Genomic DNA, 19645 nt, shown 5'->3' with positions numbered 1-19645 from the left:
GGATGGAATTCACGAATGCATTTGACATGGCGACAACTCCTACGAATCTCGGGGATCTCCCGCGAAGATCGATGCACGTTATTTCACCGGGGATTCAACCGTTTACATGTTGTGTTTATCAAACGATAAACAGCAAATTTATGAGAACTTTAACCCAGTTGCATTCATTCCGCACGGCCCGAAAATGCGGACCTTGCTCGGAAAATGTCCCATCGATATTCGCTTATGGAGAGCGCCAAGCCCCGTACGGTACCAAACCCTGCTCTCGTGATTGCCAGCTGATTGTGCGAACATGCATTTCATGGAGTTCTCTGTTTGGGCAAAACTTTTAGAAGGCAGCACATTTTCATGCATCTTCTCGATCTTCGATCCCCGCGCACACGACAGTCCTCTCGGAATTGCTGCTACCTTCATCCAGTGCAGAACAGCAGCTGAAACATCTTCGATCGTCTGTCGTTACTCGTCGTCTCACAGTAAGAGGGTTGGTTATTTTTTTACAAGCTACTTTTTTGGTGGAATTGTTTGCACGGTTTTTAATGTCTTTCTATGGAAAGATATATATGGCCATGGACGGCAAAAAATGAAATCCAATTGACCTTTGCATACAAAAAAGACACAGACTTGCCTCAGACAATTGTTTGATTTATTCAAGGCCAACCTTCTAACTTTTTTTATAAATCGAAAACAAAAAATGTTAGACCAAACCTAAAACAAGCATCTTTTCAATTTTCGTTTTAAATTAAAAAAAATAGTTTAATGATTAGACTTTAAAAATATGGGTTCTTTGGAAAAAATGGAGATAAATGAAATAAATAGGGTAAAGTGCCCAATAGTGGACCCCCAACCAGTAGTGGACCCTCCAGCCATTTTTGCATTATTACAGCACAATGTAAACATTTTGCTATGAAATTCCATCGGGAGAACCCACCCTACAGTCCTATGATTTGATTACATGCATTGGAAATGCTATGGAAAGTAAAATTAGATGATTTTTTACAATTCTATAAAAAATAAACACGAGAGTGTCCATTATAGGAATATTTTGGGGGGTCCATAATAGGGAAGAAGAACGTCCCGAAACGGAACATGATGAAAATCAAATGAAGTGTCGACTATAGGGAAGCAATTTCCTATTATGGACTTCAGGGGTCTACTATAGGGCGAATTCAGTCAGACTTTAAAATGTTAATATCAACGAATAACGTCGTTTATTTGGGGGTTTTATGTATGTAGCGTGAAGAGGAGATGCAGAGCTTGATATTAGATATCACGCAAAATTAATATTTTGAAAATTTCCACTCCTTATGCCAGGAAGAGCAAAATTTCGCTACTAGGGGGTCCACTATTGGGCATTTTACCCTAATCGATTGAGCGATTAAAATTTTCAACGGGAAATGTCAATTATTGATCTTTGATTGGCAAAAGAAAGCTGACTTCTTGCGCTAATAATGGCTGTGACGGATTATCTGACTCTATCAATGAACATTTTTGAACATCCGTCGGTATCTATCTAATGCATGTAAATGCAGCATTGTATGTAAAATGGTGTTGAAACTATTATATAATAGATACTGGAGCAAGGAATCTAAACAAAACCTATCGGCGTTTTAATTACTTTGACACCCGAACAATGATGGTTCTCTTCTCCAGCCCTGTCACAATGGCAAAGCATGTGACATCTTGGGCGAAAAAGAGGCACGGCTCACGTTGCCGCGCTCGCGCGCCGGATCTACTGCGCACACTCGCCTTCGTGTTTGTAGGGGTAGACTGGAAGCAACCCCCAAAACGGAGCTCGGCCACGGGATCGATCCTCGCGCGCGCATCGTAAAGTTCAATCCAATCAGTGTGCTCCTCCTCGGGGGAGTCGTATAAATACGGATCTTGGCCGAGTTAGGACGTTGCATTTGCCAGCTGCTGATCGTACGAGACTGGTGTCTGAATCCGTTGGGAAACGTGATGCTGTGCTACTGAAATTTGCGATTGAGAAGAAACATATTTTTGAACATTATCAAAATGTTCAGGCAGTTGTTCGTTGTGATCTCATTGTTCTACTTTGTGTACTCCGCCCCGCAAGGAGGCGACAAATATGAAGCTGTAAGTGTGGATAATCAAGTAGTTTGAAGTGATTGAACAAGAGGAAGATCAATCGCCCAATTAGTGACAAATGTATCTTTTTGGATTACAGTACCAGTATCAGTACGAGGTGAAAGATCCTGAGAAGCAGTTATTCTTTGATAAGAATGAAGCTGGAGACGCATCTGGCAAGGTATGTGCAAACATTCGAACGATTTAAACGGCGTAATGAATTTTTGAATCCTGAAATCTGTAAATTTGTCATGTTTGCCTTTCTCGTATACTAAATACCACTTTAAAACAGAACTTTTGATAGAAGGCTCGGATACCCACAACTCGTCGAACTGAGATGATGTCTGTGTGTACGTATGTGTGTGTATGTGTGTGTGAGCAAAATGGCTAGCTCACTTTTTTGGCATTTACCATTATCCGATTTGATCGCAACAGTTTGCATTCGGGGGATCTTGTCCATTGTTTCCTATTCAAAATTGGACGGGTCGGAAGCTGTAGCAAAAATACAACTTTTTTAGGCCAAACACGCCTATAACAATTTTAACTTACTTTTCAAGTGACTATTTTTAACCGAATTACTCTCAACAGATTGCATTCGGCAGGGAATCCTGTTTCATTGATTTCTGTTGAAAATAGATCAGATCGGACTATGGGCTTGAAAGTCATGGCCAAATTACTATTTTTATAATGCGCGAGAAAGGTGGAAAAATCTGTTTTTTTTTCCAGACGCCTTAAACTATAACGAAACGCTTTTTCAATTATAATCCAAGTACATCCGGGGTGTGCGTTCGTTTCCGTCCCGCCTAGAAAGGAGAAAACTTTTCATAAAGATCATAATTCCCCACTAGTACACTGCGTGTTGGGTAAATGTCCTGTCCGTTGTCTAAAGCTGTTAAAAGTTAAGTATTCAGTCTATGCGACCTGCGGACGAAGACGGTGACCCTGTCTTTACAAATCGTATATGCACAGATGAAACATTTTTACCGAAATATAGGGTAAAGTGCCCAATAGTGGTCCCCCAACTAATAGTGGACCCTCCAGCCACCCTCGAGCACAATGTAAACATTTTGCTATGAAATTCCATCTGAAGAACCTACCTTACTATGATTTGGTTACATGCATTGGAAATACTATGGAAAGTTAAACTGCCGCTAACCGCAAGTCAAGCACATCTGAACTTTTGGCAATTTTGAGTAATTATCATATTTCACCTTATTTTCACATATACTATGCGTTAGGGTATTCTATTCGAGAAGTTTGTTCTAGAAAAGTGGAAAAAAATACCAAGTCAAATTGTCCCATATGGAAAAGTAATCGCAAGTCAGTCACATCGAGTCACTTCGTAGAATGCCATACAAATTGATCATATTTGTTCAATACATGTGCTCAGAACACCTCTCAAATACAAAAACAAATTATTTCGAAAGAAAAATACGGAAGAAAATTGTGTAAACATTTGTAATTTTAGTTTATGTTGTGGTTCGAAGGTAGGTTGAATTTAAGATTGATGCCTAGAGGAATATACGTTGCATCAGTAAATTCCAATATAACATGTTGAATCTTGCACGCTACATATACACTGACCCCACAATCATGGGTCACATACTAATATGAGTCATTTCCATTTAATCAACATGCAAATTTGAGTATATTATATTATTGTTACAAAGTGACCCATATATGTTGGGTCAGTGTAGCAAAAATTCTTTGGAATATGTTTTAGTTTATGATAATAAAGATTTTTAAGGTGGTGGTGCTGGTGAGCGCATTTTTGAAAATGATTTTATCAACAGACTCATCAGCTAATATAGAATCATTTACAATAAAATTGCTACTATTTGTATTCTCAGCAGGGTTGATGTAGCGGGATTCTTAAGAAGCATGAGATACATCCTGCAAGCTATGAACCAGATAAATTCAAAGCCACATAATTTCAAGAAATGATCATTAGCTTTCAGAAATCCTCATAAATGTATATTGTATATGGATCGCTACGAATTACTTAAAAATCTTATGACCGTTCATGAATGCTCTGAAGTTCCGGGTCTTATTTCGGACAAGATATGTGGAATTAGGGATGATTATGATTTTACAATGGACTTCCAACAATTTATCTAAACTTGGTAGAATTTATAACTAAGACTTTTTATAAACTTTTAATTCATCATATTAGCAGATTTCAACAATCTTTATTTTCTACAGAAAGTCATATAGAATTTAAAACATTCTTTTGAGAATCCAGTAATATTTTTAAAAGAAACCATTGCGTACTTCCTGGAAATGTTTAATAAGCTTAAGGAAAACCATAAAACCATCAAAACATTTAATTTCTTGGAAAGCCTAAACATTCTTGATTCCTGAGCCTCTAGACATTCTTGGATAAAAAATGCTTAGAAAACTTTTCGGATTAAAAATCCTTCCCGACTGTCAGGAGACTTTTTGGAAAAGAATACATTCTTTAAAATTCCGGATACCTTCACGATTATCAGTTCAACCTTAATTTAATTTTGAAATAATTAGTTTGAATAAATTTTGTGGAAGAGCTTTTGTTCAAAGGTGTGTAACATATATGTTTTCCTTATTTTTTAAGCGGGAAATGAAATACTTTCATACTTGTTGAGTTTTGACATCGATACTACATTACCGACATTATATTATGCCTATAACGGACTACCATCACGAAAATCTGCGATGTGGGCTTTCAAAGCATCCAAGAGTTTCAAAATGTTCAGATTGCATGCTTCACCATGTTTGTTATTAGAGCATTATTTTTGTTTTTTACAAATTTGAGTTTTGCTCGACGGAATGTGACTGACTTGCGGTTACTTTTCTCATTGAGATGAAAAGTAATCGCAAGTCAGTCACATTGCGATTTCCAACACGGCAAGTGAGTTTTTCACTTTGTAGCCACTATGATCCATTAAATATTCAAACAATCTTTGGTGTGTGACGTTTAGAGCTGATCAAAATTACTTATACACAATTTTTGACGAGAAAAATTACAAAAACTTTGCAAGCAGTTTTCTCATTTGCACGTTTTTCCAGATGTGCTCGACTTGCGGTTAGCGGCAGTAAATTAGATGATTGTTTACAATTCTATAAAAAATAAACACGAGAGTGTCCATTATAGAAATATTTTGGGGGGTCCACAATAGGGAAGAAGAACGTCCCGAAATGGAACATAAAAATCAAATGAAGGATCGGCTATAGGGAAGGAATTTCCTATTATAGATCCCCAGGGCACAAGGGGGTTTTTTTTCCTGAAAAAGGCATTAAATTCAATATCTCAGGAATCAACTGGACTACATTCCAGGTTTTTATACCAAAAGATAGATTTTTCAATAAGGAATTTGACCCCCATCCGTTTGTTCACGGCACGCATCTATTTCTGGCTGTATTGACCGAAAAACGGTGTTTTTACTCTATTTTACTTTTTATATATTTGTTATTGGGTGATTTTACATAGTTCGGCATCAACATTTCAAAAGAGCGAACCTGCTTTTGTAAACAAAAGCTGCTTACGTCGCTGGTTGGTTAATTTGACCCACCAACGCAATCCAACACCACTGATGGAAGCATCGAATCCTTTTCTTTCATTTAATGGTGCTGGATTGCGTGGGTGAGCACAAATAAGCCCACCAGAGACGTGAGAAGCTCTTGTTTACAAAAGCAGTTTCGCCCTTTTGAAATGTTGGTGCCGAGTTAATCTTTATCAATTTTCGATCAACAGGTTCCAATCGAAAGCTGTTACATCCCTTCATTATCCAGATGTATTCATTTTAATATGCACCAACTGTTCTTAAGGTACAATGGGTGGTCATTATGCAAAGAATGTATAGAAATCAATTATCTCATGATTTCTTCGAGCTAAATTTCATGTTCTCACATCAAAAGAAAAAGATTTTCATGAGGAATCTGATAACTATATGCTTGCTTCTGGCATGCACCTGTTTGTGGCTGTCTGTTACCCTATTTTCGATTATTAACACCCAAAAGGCCAAGGTCTTCAGGACGATCAATTTTGAAATTGAACATAACTCTGTTTGTAACAACGGATCAATGTGAAATTTTAAGAAAAGGTCCAGTTTTTATCGTAGTTTAGATTTAATTAAGTGTGGTGTTCAGGTTTTGGATGATTCCGGAATTATTCCAGATTCCGTTGAGATATTGAATTTAATACCTTTTTTCAAGAAAAAAAACCATTAGGGAGTTTACTATAGGTCGAATTCAGTCAGACTTCAAAATGTTAATTTCAACGAATAACGTCGTGTATTTGAGCGTTTAATGTATGTATCGTGAAGATGAGATGCAGAACTTGGTATTAGATATCAAGCAGAATTATTATGTTGAAAATTTCTACTCCTTATGACAGGAAGAACAAAATTCCGCTACTAGAGGGTCCACTATTGGGCATCCCGAGTAGCACAAGTTAGACAAAAATGGTTGCAGTAACTTGATTGTGACTGCATCCGGTCACATATAAGTTGCAATGACCTATGTGGAACATGTGTGCTGCTAGGAATTTTACCCTAGTTAACCTTTCTAACGTGTTCGGGTCAATATGACCCGAATCGCACTTTCAAAAGATAATATCTTTTTACACAACAATGTGAACGTCTGAAACTTCTTGACTTCCTATTTCGTGGAAAATTATGTTCCTGAACATTGACCAACTTTCCTTAAGGGCTAAAAAAAATCATATTGACTCGGATTTGACTCAGAAATATTTCAGGCATTTCTCAGTCAAACTCGTATATTTATCTAACCAAAATAATCGACAGCTCATAAATTTTCCGAAATTGACCTCAGATTGTTGATTGACCACACCTACATCCTGTAATCACATACAGTGGTTGGTTTTCGTCCCGCCACTGCCGTATCCAGGCGCTAACGTATATGTAAAAATAGCCAGCATAAGACATCTAACATGTGTGAGATGTTCACGTAAGTTTTTGTACCCAATCAAACATTGCTTGCTATGTTCGAACTTGCACATAGCAATCTGAACACGAGCCTGAACTCCGATACGCCCAGGCGCAATGTACAATGTTCAATCATCAAGTTTAAACTTGTGTTCAAACATGTGCGCTTGCATACGAGAATGCACTACGCTTGGGCAAATGAACGGGTTGCTAGGGCAACTATTGTTGATTCTTCACGTTTCCCAGCCTTGTTATTCATATCTCGAACAAGAGAATCCAAGGGGTGCTCACCCGGAAGATCTCATCAAACTATATAGAACTACTATTCTCTCTGTTTTAGAGTACGGCTCTTTCTGCTTCCTCTCAGCAGCTGATTGCCACCTAATAAAATTGGAACGAATTCAATATCGTTGTTTGCGTATTGCCCTTGGCTGTATGCATTCAACGCATAATATGAGCCTGGAGGTGCTTGCTGGAGTCACTCCTCTAAAGCACCGCTACTGGGAACTCTCACTTCGAATACTGATCAAATGTGGAACAAGTAACACACTTGTGTTAGAAAACTTCAATAATATGCTTGAGCTGGTTCATCAGTCAAGATTTCTGAAAGTTTATCTCAACTACATATCGTCAGATCTTTGTTTTCCATGTTATAACCCACCACGAGTTCACTTCACCAACGACAGTTCCTCCATTGAATACGATCTGTCCATGAAACACGCTATTCAAGGAATACCAGATCATCTTCGACAAATATCTATTCCTCACTTTTTTCTGAAAAATATGAACATGTCAATTGCACCAACAGATATTTCACTGATGGTTCTCGCATTAACGGATCCACTGGCTTCGGTGTTTTCAATGTAACTTCAACCACCTTCCGAAAACTTCAGGAACCGTGTTCGGTTTATGTTGCTGAGCTGGCAGCAATTAACTTCGCTTTGGGGATAATTTCCAATCAGCCCGTAGACCATTATTTCATCTTCTCGGATAGTCTTAGTTCTATCGAGGCACTCCGGTCGATGAAATTTGTTAAGCACGCATCTTACTTTCTTACAAACATAAGAGAGCAGATGCGTGATTTGGTCGAAAGATCATTCAAGATCACCTTTGTATGGGTCCCATCCCATTGCCTAATCTATGGCAATGAGAAGGCGGACTCGCTAGCAAAGGTGGGCGCACAAGAAGGTGAAATTTTTGAAAGACAAATCTCGAACAACGAGTTTTTCCCACTAGTCCGTCAGAGTACTCTTCAAAATTGGCAAATGAATTGGTCACACAATGAACTTGGACGGTGGCTATTTTCCATAGTTCCTAAAGTTTCTGCGCGAGCGTGGTTCAGAGGTGAGGACTTAAGCCGAGGCTTCATTCGCACGATGTCGAGGCTTATGTCCAATCACTATTCACTAAACGCACATCTCTATAGAATTAACCTGGTCGATAGCAATCTTTGTAGGTGTGGAGCAGGTTACGATGACATCGATCACGTAGTTTGGTATTGCACAGAAAATGGCGCCTAAAGAGAGGAACTATTGGATACCCTTGTGGACCGGCGTAAACAAACCTTCCGGGAACTAAGAGGTGTTTTGAGAGATCGCCTTGTGGTGTATTTGCAGGCCATCTCTGGCTTTCTTTGCGCGTCTGACATCAAAGTTTAATACTTCAATTTTTTCTTTCTCAGTTTTTTCTTGTCTCTGTCTCATTGTTCCGTGTACCATGAAGCTCTGGCCATCCGGAAGATGCTCCCTGAAGAACCAAAACCCGAGCACGACGTTACGCCAAACCAAACATGGCGTCAAATACCCGGATGAGCAGCTGAAATACCTCAAACCTAAATCCCAACCCCGTCCATCACCAAATTATGCAATCTAACCTTGAGTCGCCACGAGTATCTTGGTCTTTGTCCCTTTCCCTTACTAACTGTTGATAATAAGATGATATCGATTGTAAATATCATTAAGAGTCTCAGCTCCGTTAAGTGTTATACACGCCTGAGCCTGTCAAATAAATACAATAGATAAAAAAAAAAAAAGAGAATCCAAACTTCAATGAAGGTATGATTGAAAAATTGAAACATGTTGTGCACATTGTTTGCACTTGCATAACGAAGCGTTTATAGAGGTGAGGTCTTGATTCAGGCCTTTCATTCACGACGTCTTAGGTTCGAATCTGCTCTGAGCGGAACTTTTTGTTCCATTTTCGAGGTTCTGAAAGCAATTCTTAAAACTGATTAGTTCATATTTCTAAAAGTTTGGGATAAGATTTTTCTGACACGTTTATAAGGGGATAATTTATTCTACTTACTTCGCGGTGGTACTTGATAAACACACCGAGAATCTGAAGCGAAGTTCTGGATTACATATATAGAGATTTCTTTATTCCAGGGAGAGAGGGGTTTTGACCTTTTTGAAGAACCTTATGATCAACGGGGCCTTAGTTCCAGTTCCGTAATTTTCTAGATTGTAATAATTGAAAATTTTATCTTTTATGAGAACCATGTAGTGTATAGGACTTTTATGTTAAAGGATTTGTGGGCTCTCTTCTGTGATTTTGTGACATTTCTGTGAATTTTCTTTGTATTATATAATGTCATCGGCATCGATATAGTATACATTATGAACATACCCCCTACTATCTTTTGGAATTTCTATCAATTTGAATTTTTGGTTAAGAACCAGTTCTTCACTCTCCCCCACTAAAAGTGTGTCTTTGAACTTTATATAACATCTATATTTTAATCACGATATGCCAATCCCATCGTATCTAACAAAACAAAATGCATGCTTGCATATGTAACGGATATAAAATAATTGGGTCTACATTTTAGACTCATGTTCGGGTATACTGCCGTGAATCGCATATTTGTCTTATCTTTGCTGGGTTTCCTATTCATATGAGACAAATATGCGTTTCACGGCAGTATATGTATTAACGTTCTAAACAAATAAAAACAGAGACTTATTTTACCTCGTTAGGGGCCGTACACTAATTACGTAAGAATTTTTTCTGGGTTTTTTCCCCTCCCCCCATAAGTGCGTACGTAATTAGTGTATGACCCCTTAAGAACATAAATGCTGGTTGTCTTACCGGTCAAATGCACATAATATTCAGTTGTTATGAATATTAGGTATGGTGGGGATTCTCATCGATTTGTTTTCGGCGAAAAATGACAAAACAAAACTTTGCCAGACTGTCCGGACGTTTCGGTCGATTTACTGGCCTTCGACCATCTTCTGCGGACACTAAAAATCACATATATTGTTAAAAAGCACATTAAATTTTACAAAATAAAAACATACAATCTTCCAGTCACTTATTTTCTAACAGACAGCCATTACTACTAACTATTGACACACACAAACAAAGTACAATCTTTACATTCTAACTGCTATTGGTATTAGTTTTAAGTTTGCTAATAATAGAGTTGTACGCATTTTTAAAATTTGCTGAGTCTTTTTGCTTATTTACTACATTTTCGTCTCCTTTAATCTTAATGTAAAATGTTTCTGCAGTCAGTCTTGTATTGTTTTTGCTTATTTTGTCAAGTATTCTGGTTTTTTCAAAGTCAAAAATGTGTCCCTCTTCTATAGTGTGCTGTGATAAACCTGTACCGGAAATGTTTTTTGTTTTCACATTGTATTTATGCTGGTCCAGACGTTTATATAAAAACTGGCTTGTTTCACCGATGTACGATTTTTCACATGCACCGCACGGTATATCATACACTAAATTTGTATTTTTGTGTGATTTGGTTGTCACTAGAGCAGATAAGGGGAAAACGGTCGTTGTTATGAAACGCGACGAATACAACGAAAAAATGCAAACTTTGGTAAACGACAGGGAAACGTATGAGCCGATCACAAGCGATCCAACGAAGAGAACACTGAAGAGAATCAATGCAATCATTGATGTTTGGCATGAGAAGGGTTTCATTCAGTATTCGGAGGGGACAAAACTGAAGATTTTCAACTGCAACCCTCCCCGAATATACGGCCTGCCGAAAACCCATAAAGAAGGAAGACCTCTGCGCATCATCTACAAAAAGGGCGATAAGCTGGATTGTAGCAACTACCGCGCAATCACATTGCTGAACGCCGCCTACAAGGTACTCTCCCAAATTTTATGCCGTCGACTAGCACCAACTGCAAGGGAGTTCGTGGGGCAGTACCAGGCGGGTTTTATGGGCGAACGCTCCACCACGGACCAGGTGTTCGCCATTCGCCAAGTACTGCAGAAATGCCGCGAATACAACGTGCCCACATATCATCTATTCATCGACTTCAAAGCCGCATATGATACAATCGATCGGGACCAGCTATGGCAGCTAATGCACGAACACGGTTTTCCGGATAAACTGACACGGTTGATCAAAGCGACGATGGATCGGGTGATGTGCGTAGTTCGAGTTTCAGGGCATTCTCGAGTCCCTTCGAAACCCGCAGAGGGTTACGGCAAGGTGATGGTCTTTCGTGTTTGCTATTCAACATCGCTTTGGAAGGGGTAATACGAAGAGCAGGGATTAACACGAGTGGTACAATTTTCAATAAGTCCGTCCAGCTATTTGGTTTCGCCGACGACATAGATATTATGGCACGTAACTTTGAGAAGATGGAGGAAGCCTACATCAGACTGAAGAGGGAAGCTAAGCGGATCGGACTAGTCATCAACACGTCGAAGACGAAGTACATGATAGGAAGAGGTTCAAGAGAAGACAATGTGAGCCACCCACCGCGAGTTTGCATCGGTGGTGACGAAATCGAGGTGGTAGAAGAATTTGTGTACTTGGGCTCACTGGTGACTGCCGAAAATGACACCAGCAGAGAAATTCGGAGACGCATAGTGGCTGGAAATCGTACGTACTTTGGACTCCGCAAGACGCTCCGATCGAATAGAGTTCGCCGCCGTACCAAACTGACAATCTACAAAACGCTAATTAGACCGGTAGTCCTCTACGGACACGAGACCTGGACGATGCTCGTGGAGGACCAACGCGCACTTGGAGTTTTCGAAAGGAAAGTGCTGCGTACCATCTATGGTGGGGTGCAGATGGCGGACGGTACTTGGAGGAGGCGAATGAACCACGAATTGCATCAGCTGTTGGGAGAACCATCCATCGTTCACACCGCGAAAATCGGACGACTGCGATGGGCCGGGCACGTAGCCAGAATGTCGGACAGTAACCCGGTGAAAATGGTTCTCGACAACGATCCGACGGGCACAAGAAGGCGAGGTGCGCAGCGGGCAAGGTGGATCGATCAGGTGGAAGATGACTTGCGGACCCTCCGTAGACTGCGTGGTTGGCGACGTGTAGCCATGGACCGAGCCGAATGGAGAAGACTCTTATATACCGCACAGGCCACTTCGGCCTTAGTCTGATTAAATAATAATAAATAATACAACTCTATTATTAGCAAACTTAAAACTAATACCAATAACAGTTAGAATGTAAAGATTGTACTTTGTTTGTGTGTGTCAATAGTTAGTAGTAATGGCTGTCTGTTAGAAAATAAGTGAGTGGAAGATTGTATGTTTTTATTTTGTAAAATTTAATGTGCTTTTTAACAATCTATGTGATTTTTAGTGTCCGTAGAAGATGGTCGAAGGCCAGTATATCGACCGAAACGTCCGGACAGTCTGGCAAAGTTTTGTTTTGTCATTTTTCGCCGAAAACAAATCGATGAGAATCCCCACCAGCAATTTTGCGGCGATTGATCCATTGTAAACATCAGAATATTAGGTATTAAGAATAATATCTGAAGATTTTATGCAAAATGTTGAATAAAAAAAAGTTGTTATATTGAGATGTCGGACCAACTGCAACCTGTGGTAGGCGGTTAATTATCTTATTCAGCTATTCCACCACCCGACAAGGGCTGAAAAGTGCTATTTATAAAACTGAAACCATTCATGTGTCATTTCTAAGACACTAGTGTCCTGAGTGAATCGCCAAACGTGGTAACTAGGCCATCTACTCTACTCAAGAAGGGAAACCATTTGACAAACATGAACAGATGAACAGCATACTGTGTGTAAACTGATGTTTAAACTTCCATGTTCAAACCCGAATGTTTGAACTTGGGCGCACACTCGTGTTCAAACTGGGTACGATTTTGGTTCGATTTATGATGAATTCGGTTTGGATCTAGTATTCATGTTTGAGTACGAACTTGTACACGGGAAAACTGCAATTGTTTAAACGCGATTCATGTTTCGTGAAGACTGATTTCTACAGATGTTCTAGGTTCTCCAAAGCATTCTGGATTTCAGAGCTTTGGTCTGCCAGGTCAATTACATGGATACCTGGTTGGCTACAGCGTCAATACACCAATGCCTGGCGTATTGTAGAGCTCCATAATCGTCGGTCTTGAGCGATGTTCCTCCAGTTTCCCCGAACGTTCAGGGTCCCCAGGTCCGATTCCACCGCGTGCAACCAGCGTGTTCGTGGCCTTCCACAAAGTCGCCGGCCCCTATCTGGTTCTCTCTTGAATATTGTTTTCGCTATTCTTTCTTCCAACATTTGCACTTAGTGACCAACCCACTAAAGGCTGCCGTATTTTATACGATTCACAATATTTTCTTCTTTGTATACTTGATACAGCTCATGATTCATGCGTCTGCGCCACACACCATTTTCTAGTTTCCCTCCGAGTATTGTACGCTGCATTTTTCGCTCGAAAACACCGAAAGCTCTCCGGTTCGCCTCTTTTAATGCCCATGCTTCATGTCCGGTAGAATCAGCAGCAGCAATACGTCTTTTCACTTCACGGGAAACGCCATTGTCACATATCACAAGCGTTCCATAATAAACAAATTCTTCAACAACTTCAAACACATCCCCATCGAGCACTACCTCTGCACCAACATCACTAGGTCTTCCCCTATATCTACCTGCCACCATGTACTTTGTCTCGGTAGAGATAATGGTTAAGCCTATCTTCGCCGTCTCCCTCTTGAGTGGGACAAAAGCCTACATTACTGCTCTGCGATCGATTCCAATAAGGTCGATGTCGTCCGCAAAACCCAGATCTCCTAATAGCGTCTTCGAGTGCAATGTTGAACAATAAATTCGAAAGTGCATCACCCTGCTTCAATCCGTCTAAGGTCACAAACGAGGTTGACACTTCGTCTGCAATCCGAATACTTGATTTCGAGCCATCCAGCATTGCACGTATCATTCTAATCAGTTTCGCCGGAAAACCATTTTCGGACATTATCTGCTACAGCTCATTTCTCTTCACTGAATCGTACGCTGCTTTGAAATCAAAAAACAGATGGTGAGTCTGCAAGTTGAACTCCCGTAATTTATCAAGGATCATCCGTAGGCTAAACATCTGATCCGTCGTTGATCGGCCCTCACGAAAACCTGCCTGATATTCGCCGACGAAGGACTCCTCAAGCGGTCTCAGTCTGTAAAACAGGATACGCGACAGAATTTTGTACGCCGAGTTCATGTGCCCTTTCTTATAGATTGGGCATATGAGGCCATCCAACCAGCCGGCAGGCAGTTCTTCATCCTCCCATATTTTCTGGATAATGTGGTGGATTGATTGATGCAGCTGCTCACTTCCGTGTTTGAGAAGCTCGACCGGGATATCGTCCTTCCCAGCAGCTTTACTGTTTTTCAGCTCGTTTAGAGCCTTCTTAAACTCGTCCAACGTTGATGGTTCCACAGCTTGACCGTCGCCGACTATGTCCATCCTACTCCTTGATAAACCTTTATTTTCACCATTCAACAAATCTTCGAAGTGCTCCTCCTCAGCAAATTCCCCTCTCGATCATTGCACATGGCGGGCACTGGCGCAGTCTTATGCCGCACGCCATTGACAGTTGCATAAAACCTCCGCATATCGTTTCAATCCATGTTCTCCTGAGCTTCAGCTATCACACTCTCTTCGTGTTGCCTCTTTTTTCTGGGGTGGATTCGTTTCTTTTCTGCCCTTGCTACACTGCACCGCTCTCTGCTGGAACGGGTACGAGCCACTAGCATTCGACTTCTAGCAACATTTTTCTCGTCCGTCACTCGCTGGCACTCCTCATCAAACCAACCATTCCGTTGGCGTCGCTGTGCAGTGCCCAGCTGATGTAGTCACAGCTTCGTGGTCAATTACGCTTGGTAAAAAAAAACAATAGCAAACTCATGGTGTCCAAACATGCCCTTAGAGGCCATGCGCATAATTTACGATTTAGATATGGCCAAACCGGACGTTCTAAGCATTTCAAATCATTCTGGATTTCAGCGCCTTGGTCTACCAGGTCAATTACGTTTGGTACAAACCCAATAGCAGCTCATGGTATCCATACAGAGGCTATGCTCATAATTTACATTCTAGATATGTTCAAATCGGATAATCGAAATTCTTCAAATCAGTCTGGATCTCAGACCAAATGGTCTACTAAGTCAATAATTGGATACAGTGCAAAATCAAAAGCAACTCATGGTGTCCATACCAGCCTTTAGAGGCCGTGCGCATGATTTAAGATTTAAGATGTCCAAACCGTATGTTCTAAGTTCTCCAAATCATTCTGGAATTCAGACGAATTGATCTACCAAGCCAACTAGGCTACGGTACATAGCACTATGCAATTTTTTTTTCGCCGAGATCTCAGCCTTTTTTGTTTATTTTTCCGAGGTGGGCACCGCCGACTTTCAACAAACACGAAAGTGACGGTTTCGGTTGTAAATATTTTGCTGAGAGATAGTATTGAACGTTTTTTTTGCCGAAGCTCAGTTCTGAAATTTACTGAGCTACAGTGGTCCTCGATTTTGCCGAGCTCAAAAAACAAAAACTTAGTGTGTGAGGCCTCCCCATAGAAACAGGTGGACAACAATATTTTCTTCCTGTTATCGAGCTTATAAGATGATTTTGATGTTGTCATAACAGGGAAATGTTGTTAAGGTGACTCAGGGAGGCACTACACACCGTGTTATTTTTCGTATCATTTGTCTCTTTCTAGCATTGTCACCTCGTAATTTTGGAGCGGCGTATTTCGGTTTACAGTTGTTTGATGTAACTGTAAATGTATCAGCATGTAGATTGCGAGTAAGCACGCGCCGTGATACTTTTTCAAAAACATATTTGTTGTAGAAAAAAGTTAAGCATTCAATGATGAAAGTGATGACGATTTGATGATTGTTCGTGCTTGCCGTGTGTGTGTCACCTTAAGTCTCAAAACAAATTGAGCAATGAGAAAAGCTTTCTAAATGATTTACCACCGGCGTTGTGTCGTCTGTCTCTTTACGTCCTTCGAAGAATTGTGATTGTGTTAGTGCAACCTTAGTGTTCCCCCCTTAAGCAACAATCTCAGTCATTTCGCGACTAACTTTTGAAAAGGGCCTAATATTTTGACTCTTTAAAAAAATGCTTCGACTTCCAGAATCGATTATTGATTAACGAGACAGACGAGGGCTTGGTTAGCGGCCCCATCACGGCAGGTGTCCCTTCTCCTTTTTCTTATTGGCATTACATCCCCACACTGGGACAGAGCTGCCTCGCAGCTTAGTGTTCATTAAGCACTTCTACAGTTATTAACTGCGAGGTTACCATTTTTGCATTCGTATATCATGAGGCTAACACGATGATACTTTTATGCCCAGAGAAGTCGAGACAATTTCCAATCCGAAAATTGCTTGGACCGGCACCGGGAATCGAACCCAGCCACCCTCAGCATGGTCTTGCTTTGTAGCCGCGCGTCTTACTTCACGGCTAAGGAGGGCCCCTGGACGAACGTACTCATGGAGGTTAATTTCAGGCGACACGGTACAAATATGGAGTTGCTTATGCATCGTGTTCACTTCTGTTTTCCGTAGGCTTCTACACGGAAGCTTGCCTTCGCGCAATTCCAACGTGGTTTGGTGGTGGTGGTGTTGCTCTGTTCGATCAAGATTCCTAGTACTGCAGACTTCAAACTCTTCACCGGAAGTATATGCAAGAAACATGTGGCGAGTTCTTCATAGTCAGTCGTCTATTGCGGTAGACCAAGGTTATCGACGGTATACAGCTCGGATAATTTATACCGTTAATTTTCACCAACCTCTGATATCGTCAACGTAGCGACTGCTGTTCCAGCGATATTCTTGTTGATATCCCCAGTCCATTCAATGTGCAAGGTCTATTGTTGTTCGCTGGCACTAAGAGCTTTGGCAATCGACAGCTCGATGAGTGTTACCGAAGATCCGTTGTCGAGGAATGCGTAAGTCTGTCCCTTTGGTTCGCTAACGATGAACTGGTAGTCTTGGAAGTTTTCGGTGGCTCAAAGTAAAGTAAGCGGTGATGTCGTTTGGGACAGTTGTTAATTCCACAAATCTGCTCTTCGCAAGGCTGTCATTCGTGTTACGTTAGGCAAAGTGCACGCAATTCGTTTGACTTCACCACCTTCCATGTGCCATCCAAATCCAATCCTTTGAACGGCTAGAAGTTCTCGAATCGATTACTGTCGACGTTCCAGACAACACACAAATATGTGTTGCTCGCTCTAGTATCAATTTCATTAAATTTTCCACTCTGTACTTCGGATTTCTCCGCCTCACAACGTTTGATCGTTTTCAGCTTGTCCGCAGTCACGTGCGTGTTTACAAATGACCTTTCTTTCTGCCGACTTCATTTTTCATCCACGGCTTTTTGTTGGATGCTTGTAAGATGCGTTAATTACCCTTGCTACTGAAGAAATCTTAGCCATGTAGTCGCTGAACATCTTTAGATCCAACACCGCAACTTGTTCCTGGTAAAGAGCCCAACTAAAGTTCATTGTTGCAGGCAGCTTATCCACCAACTCTTGGAGCAAAATTGATTTACTCGATCAAGCTTTTGCTGCATCAATTGAACTTTCAAACCTGTTTCCGGTTCCTGAACTAGCTTTAGCTAGTAAGCGTGCTGCATCTTTAAACTTTTAATCTAGTGCACCAAATCCATTTCACGTTGTCGTCATGTGTCCAACTTGTGCTTTGCCACAAGTTCCTAAGTTCTTGGACGACCCGGTGTTCCGCTTCCGATTTTTGCTGAAGCTGCAAAACATTCTGCTTCCGGAGCTCTCAAGTTTCGACTATCACTTATAACAGTGCGCACCAAAGCGATTTATTTTTGGTCTGGTTCCAGTATTCGAAACTTCTTCAACCTTGAGTAGATTCGAATATGGTTAGAGATCGACAAAAGAAAGATCGATTGTGACTTTATCCTCATCGGCTTCATTCGCGTCTACTCTAACAGCGCCTTTAACCAAATCTTCAGATTCTTATCCAATTGTGACGCTTCCCAGGGTTCGAGAGATTGGTTTCACCTCTGCTCCTGTATTGACTTGATCAGCTCTAGCGGGTGGAGGAGCCACAATACCAACAGTCTTCAACGGTGTCGACGATGGATGTACGTCCTGCGGATTCCTTGGACTTTTTCAACTTGTCTAACAGCTAACGTTGGCGCAGGCGTCTGTTCAACGACGGCCTCACCGGAGGTTTTATTCTGCCTTACCCAATCCGCTGTTCGTTTTGCACTGTAGCTCTCGCTTGTTCAAAGCTCCCTCCCCTATCAGCACACGTGTTCCATATAGGTTAGTGCAACTCATATGTGACCGGATTCAGTCACAATCAAGTTGCGGCAACCATTTTTGTCTGACTTATGCTGTTCGTGTTTCGACCCGTTCATGATTGAGGTCGTCAAACAAATTCTTCTCTTCTTCCAAACGCTGCAGTTTCCGATTTATTTTCACTCTTCCGGCGCTGGACGTTTCCGAAACACCACTCACTATACTCGGATTCGTCTCCTTAATTGTTCGTCATCTCGTTTGACACCTTGTTAATGTCAGGCGATTCAATGTCTTCAGTGCAGTGATGCCCACCATGAAGGCTATTCCAGCGAACAGTGAGCACTGCATGTTGATAATCTGTATAGTTGAAGATACGGCCTTCGATCCCCAACTTGAACATTGTTGTGTAAATCAGAGGGGTCAACTAGTTCTTAAATATACTCCTTGATCCCCACAGCTTAATAATTAACGAGCTACAACATTCCATGTCCGTAGGACACTACACCTTAGTCCGTTAACCAACGAATACCGAATCGTTTCTTTTGGAACAACGATTTATTACTGCGACAAATACATAATGTATATATTTAAACATTACTCAATCTCGTAACATGTGAATTATTTCTTTCACCAGGTGTCCGGCCAATATTCGGTTTGGCTCCCGGATGGCCGCCTAATGACCGTGAAGTATAGCGTCGACAAAGAAAGTGGCTACGTTTCCGATGTGGATTTCAAGGAAAACGCCAACCCACTTTCCGGCAAATGAACCTGAAATCATTGTCATCATCATCACTGGAACGACTTTTCATCGGATCATCGCCACGAGGGGAGGAGATAGGTGATTCTTAATTTCTAGAATTACTCAAAGAGGGCACTGAGCGGTTTAATACTCATTCTGCACAATTCCTACAAGCACACTGACACACGTACACACAAACACGATTCCAACACACACACAATCATATGAGAGATAGTTATTAGTGAGAGTGGAAGAGAGTGACTATACGAACGCAATCAATCGGACGGCATTTCTGTACAGTTTTAAGTTCTGTTTTCTCTAGGTCAAGCACTTATCATAGCTAGGGTTGAAGTAAAATCCCATTCGGGAAGTACATACATAC

General features: G+C 41.0%; 2 protein-coding genes across 2 annotated transcripts in view; one reads left to right on the top strand and one right to left on the bottom strand.

The window, feature by feature from the left end:
- The window catches only part of LOC134206482 (probable ATP-dependent DNA helicase HFM1), a 68267-nt gene that overhangs the window by 20768 nt on the left and 27854 nt on the right, over positions 1 to 19645 (bottom strand). The gene's annotated exons all lie outside the window — the stretch shown is intronic.
- Positions 1904 to 19644, top strand: LOC134206486 (pro-resilin-like). The gene is made up of 3 exons (XM_062682215.1): positions 1904 to 2094; positions 2186 to 2266; positions 19159 to 19644. The coding sequence occupies exons 1-3, from the start codon at positions 2014 to 2016 to the stop codon at positions 19288 to 19290; spliced, it is 294 nt and encodes a 97-aa protein (XP_062538199.1). The 5' UTR covers positions 1904 to 2013; the 3' UTR covers positions 19291 to 19644.

The sequence above is a fragment of the Armigeres subalbatus genome, chromosome 1 (assembly GCF_024139115.2).
Source record: "Armigeres subalbatus isolate Guangzhou_Male chromosome 1, GZ_Asu_2, whole genome shotgun sequence".
Classification (NCBI taxonomy): domain Eukaryota; kingdom Metazoa; phylum Arthropoda; class Insecta; order Diptera; family Culicidae; genus Armigeres; species Armigeres subalbatus.
This window is presented reverse-complemented; position numbering and strand designations above follow the sequence as displayed.

What these genes read in the sequence shown, in the direction of transcription:
- LOC134206486 (XM_062682215.1), top strand. Translation starts at nt 2,014, where the DNA reads ATGTTCAGGCAGTTGTTCGTTGTGATCTCATTGTTCTACTTTGTGTAC. An exon ending in GAGGCGACAAATATGAAGCT is followed by an intron (nt 2,095 to 2,185) that starts GTAAGTGTGGAT and finishes TTTGGATTACAG; the next exon opens with TACCAGTATCAGTACGAGGT. An exon ending in CTGGAGACGCATCTGGCAAG is followed by an intron (nt 2,267 to 19,158) that starts GTATGTGCAAAC and finishes TTCTTTCACCAG; the next exon opens with GTGTCCGGCCAATATTCGGT.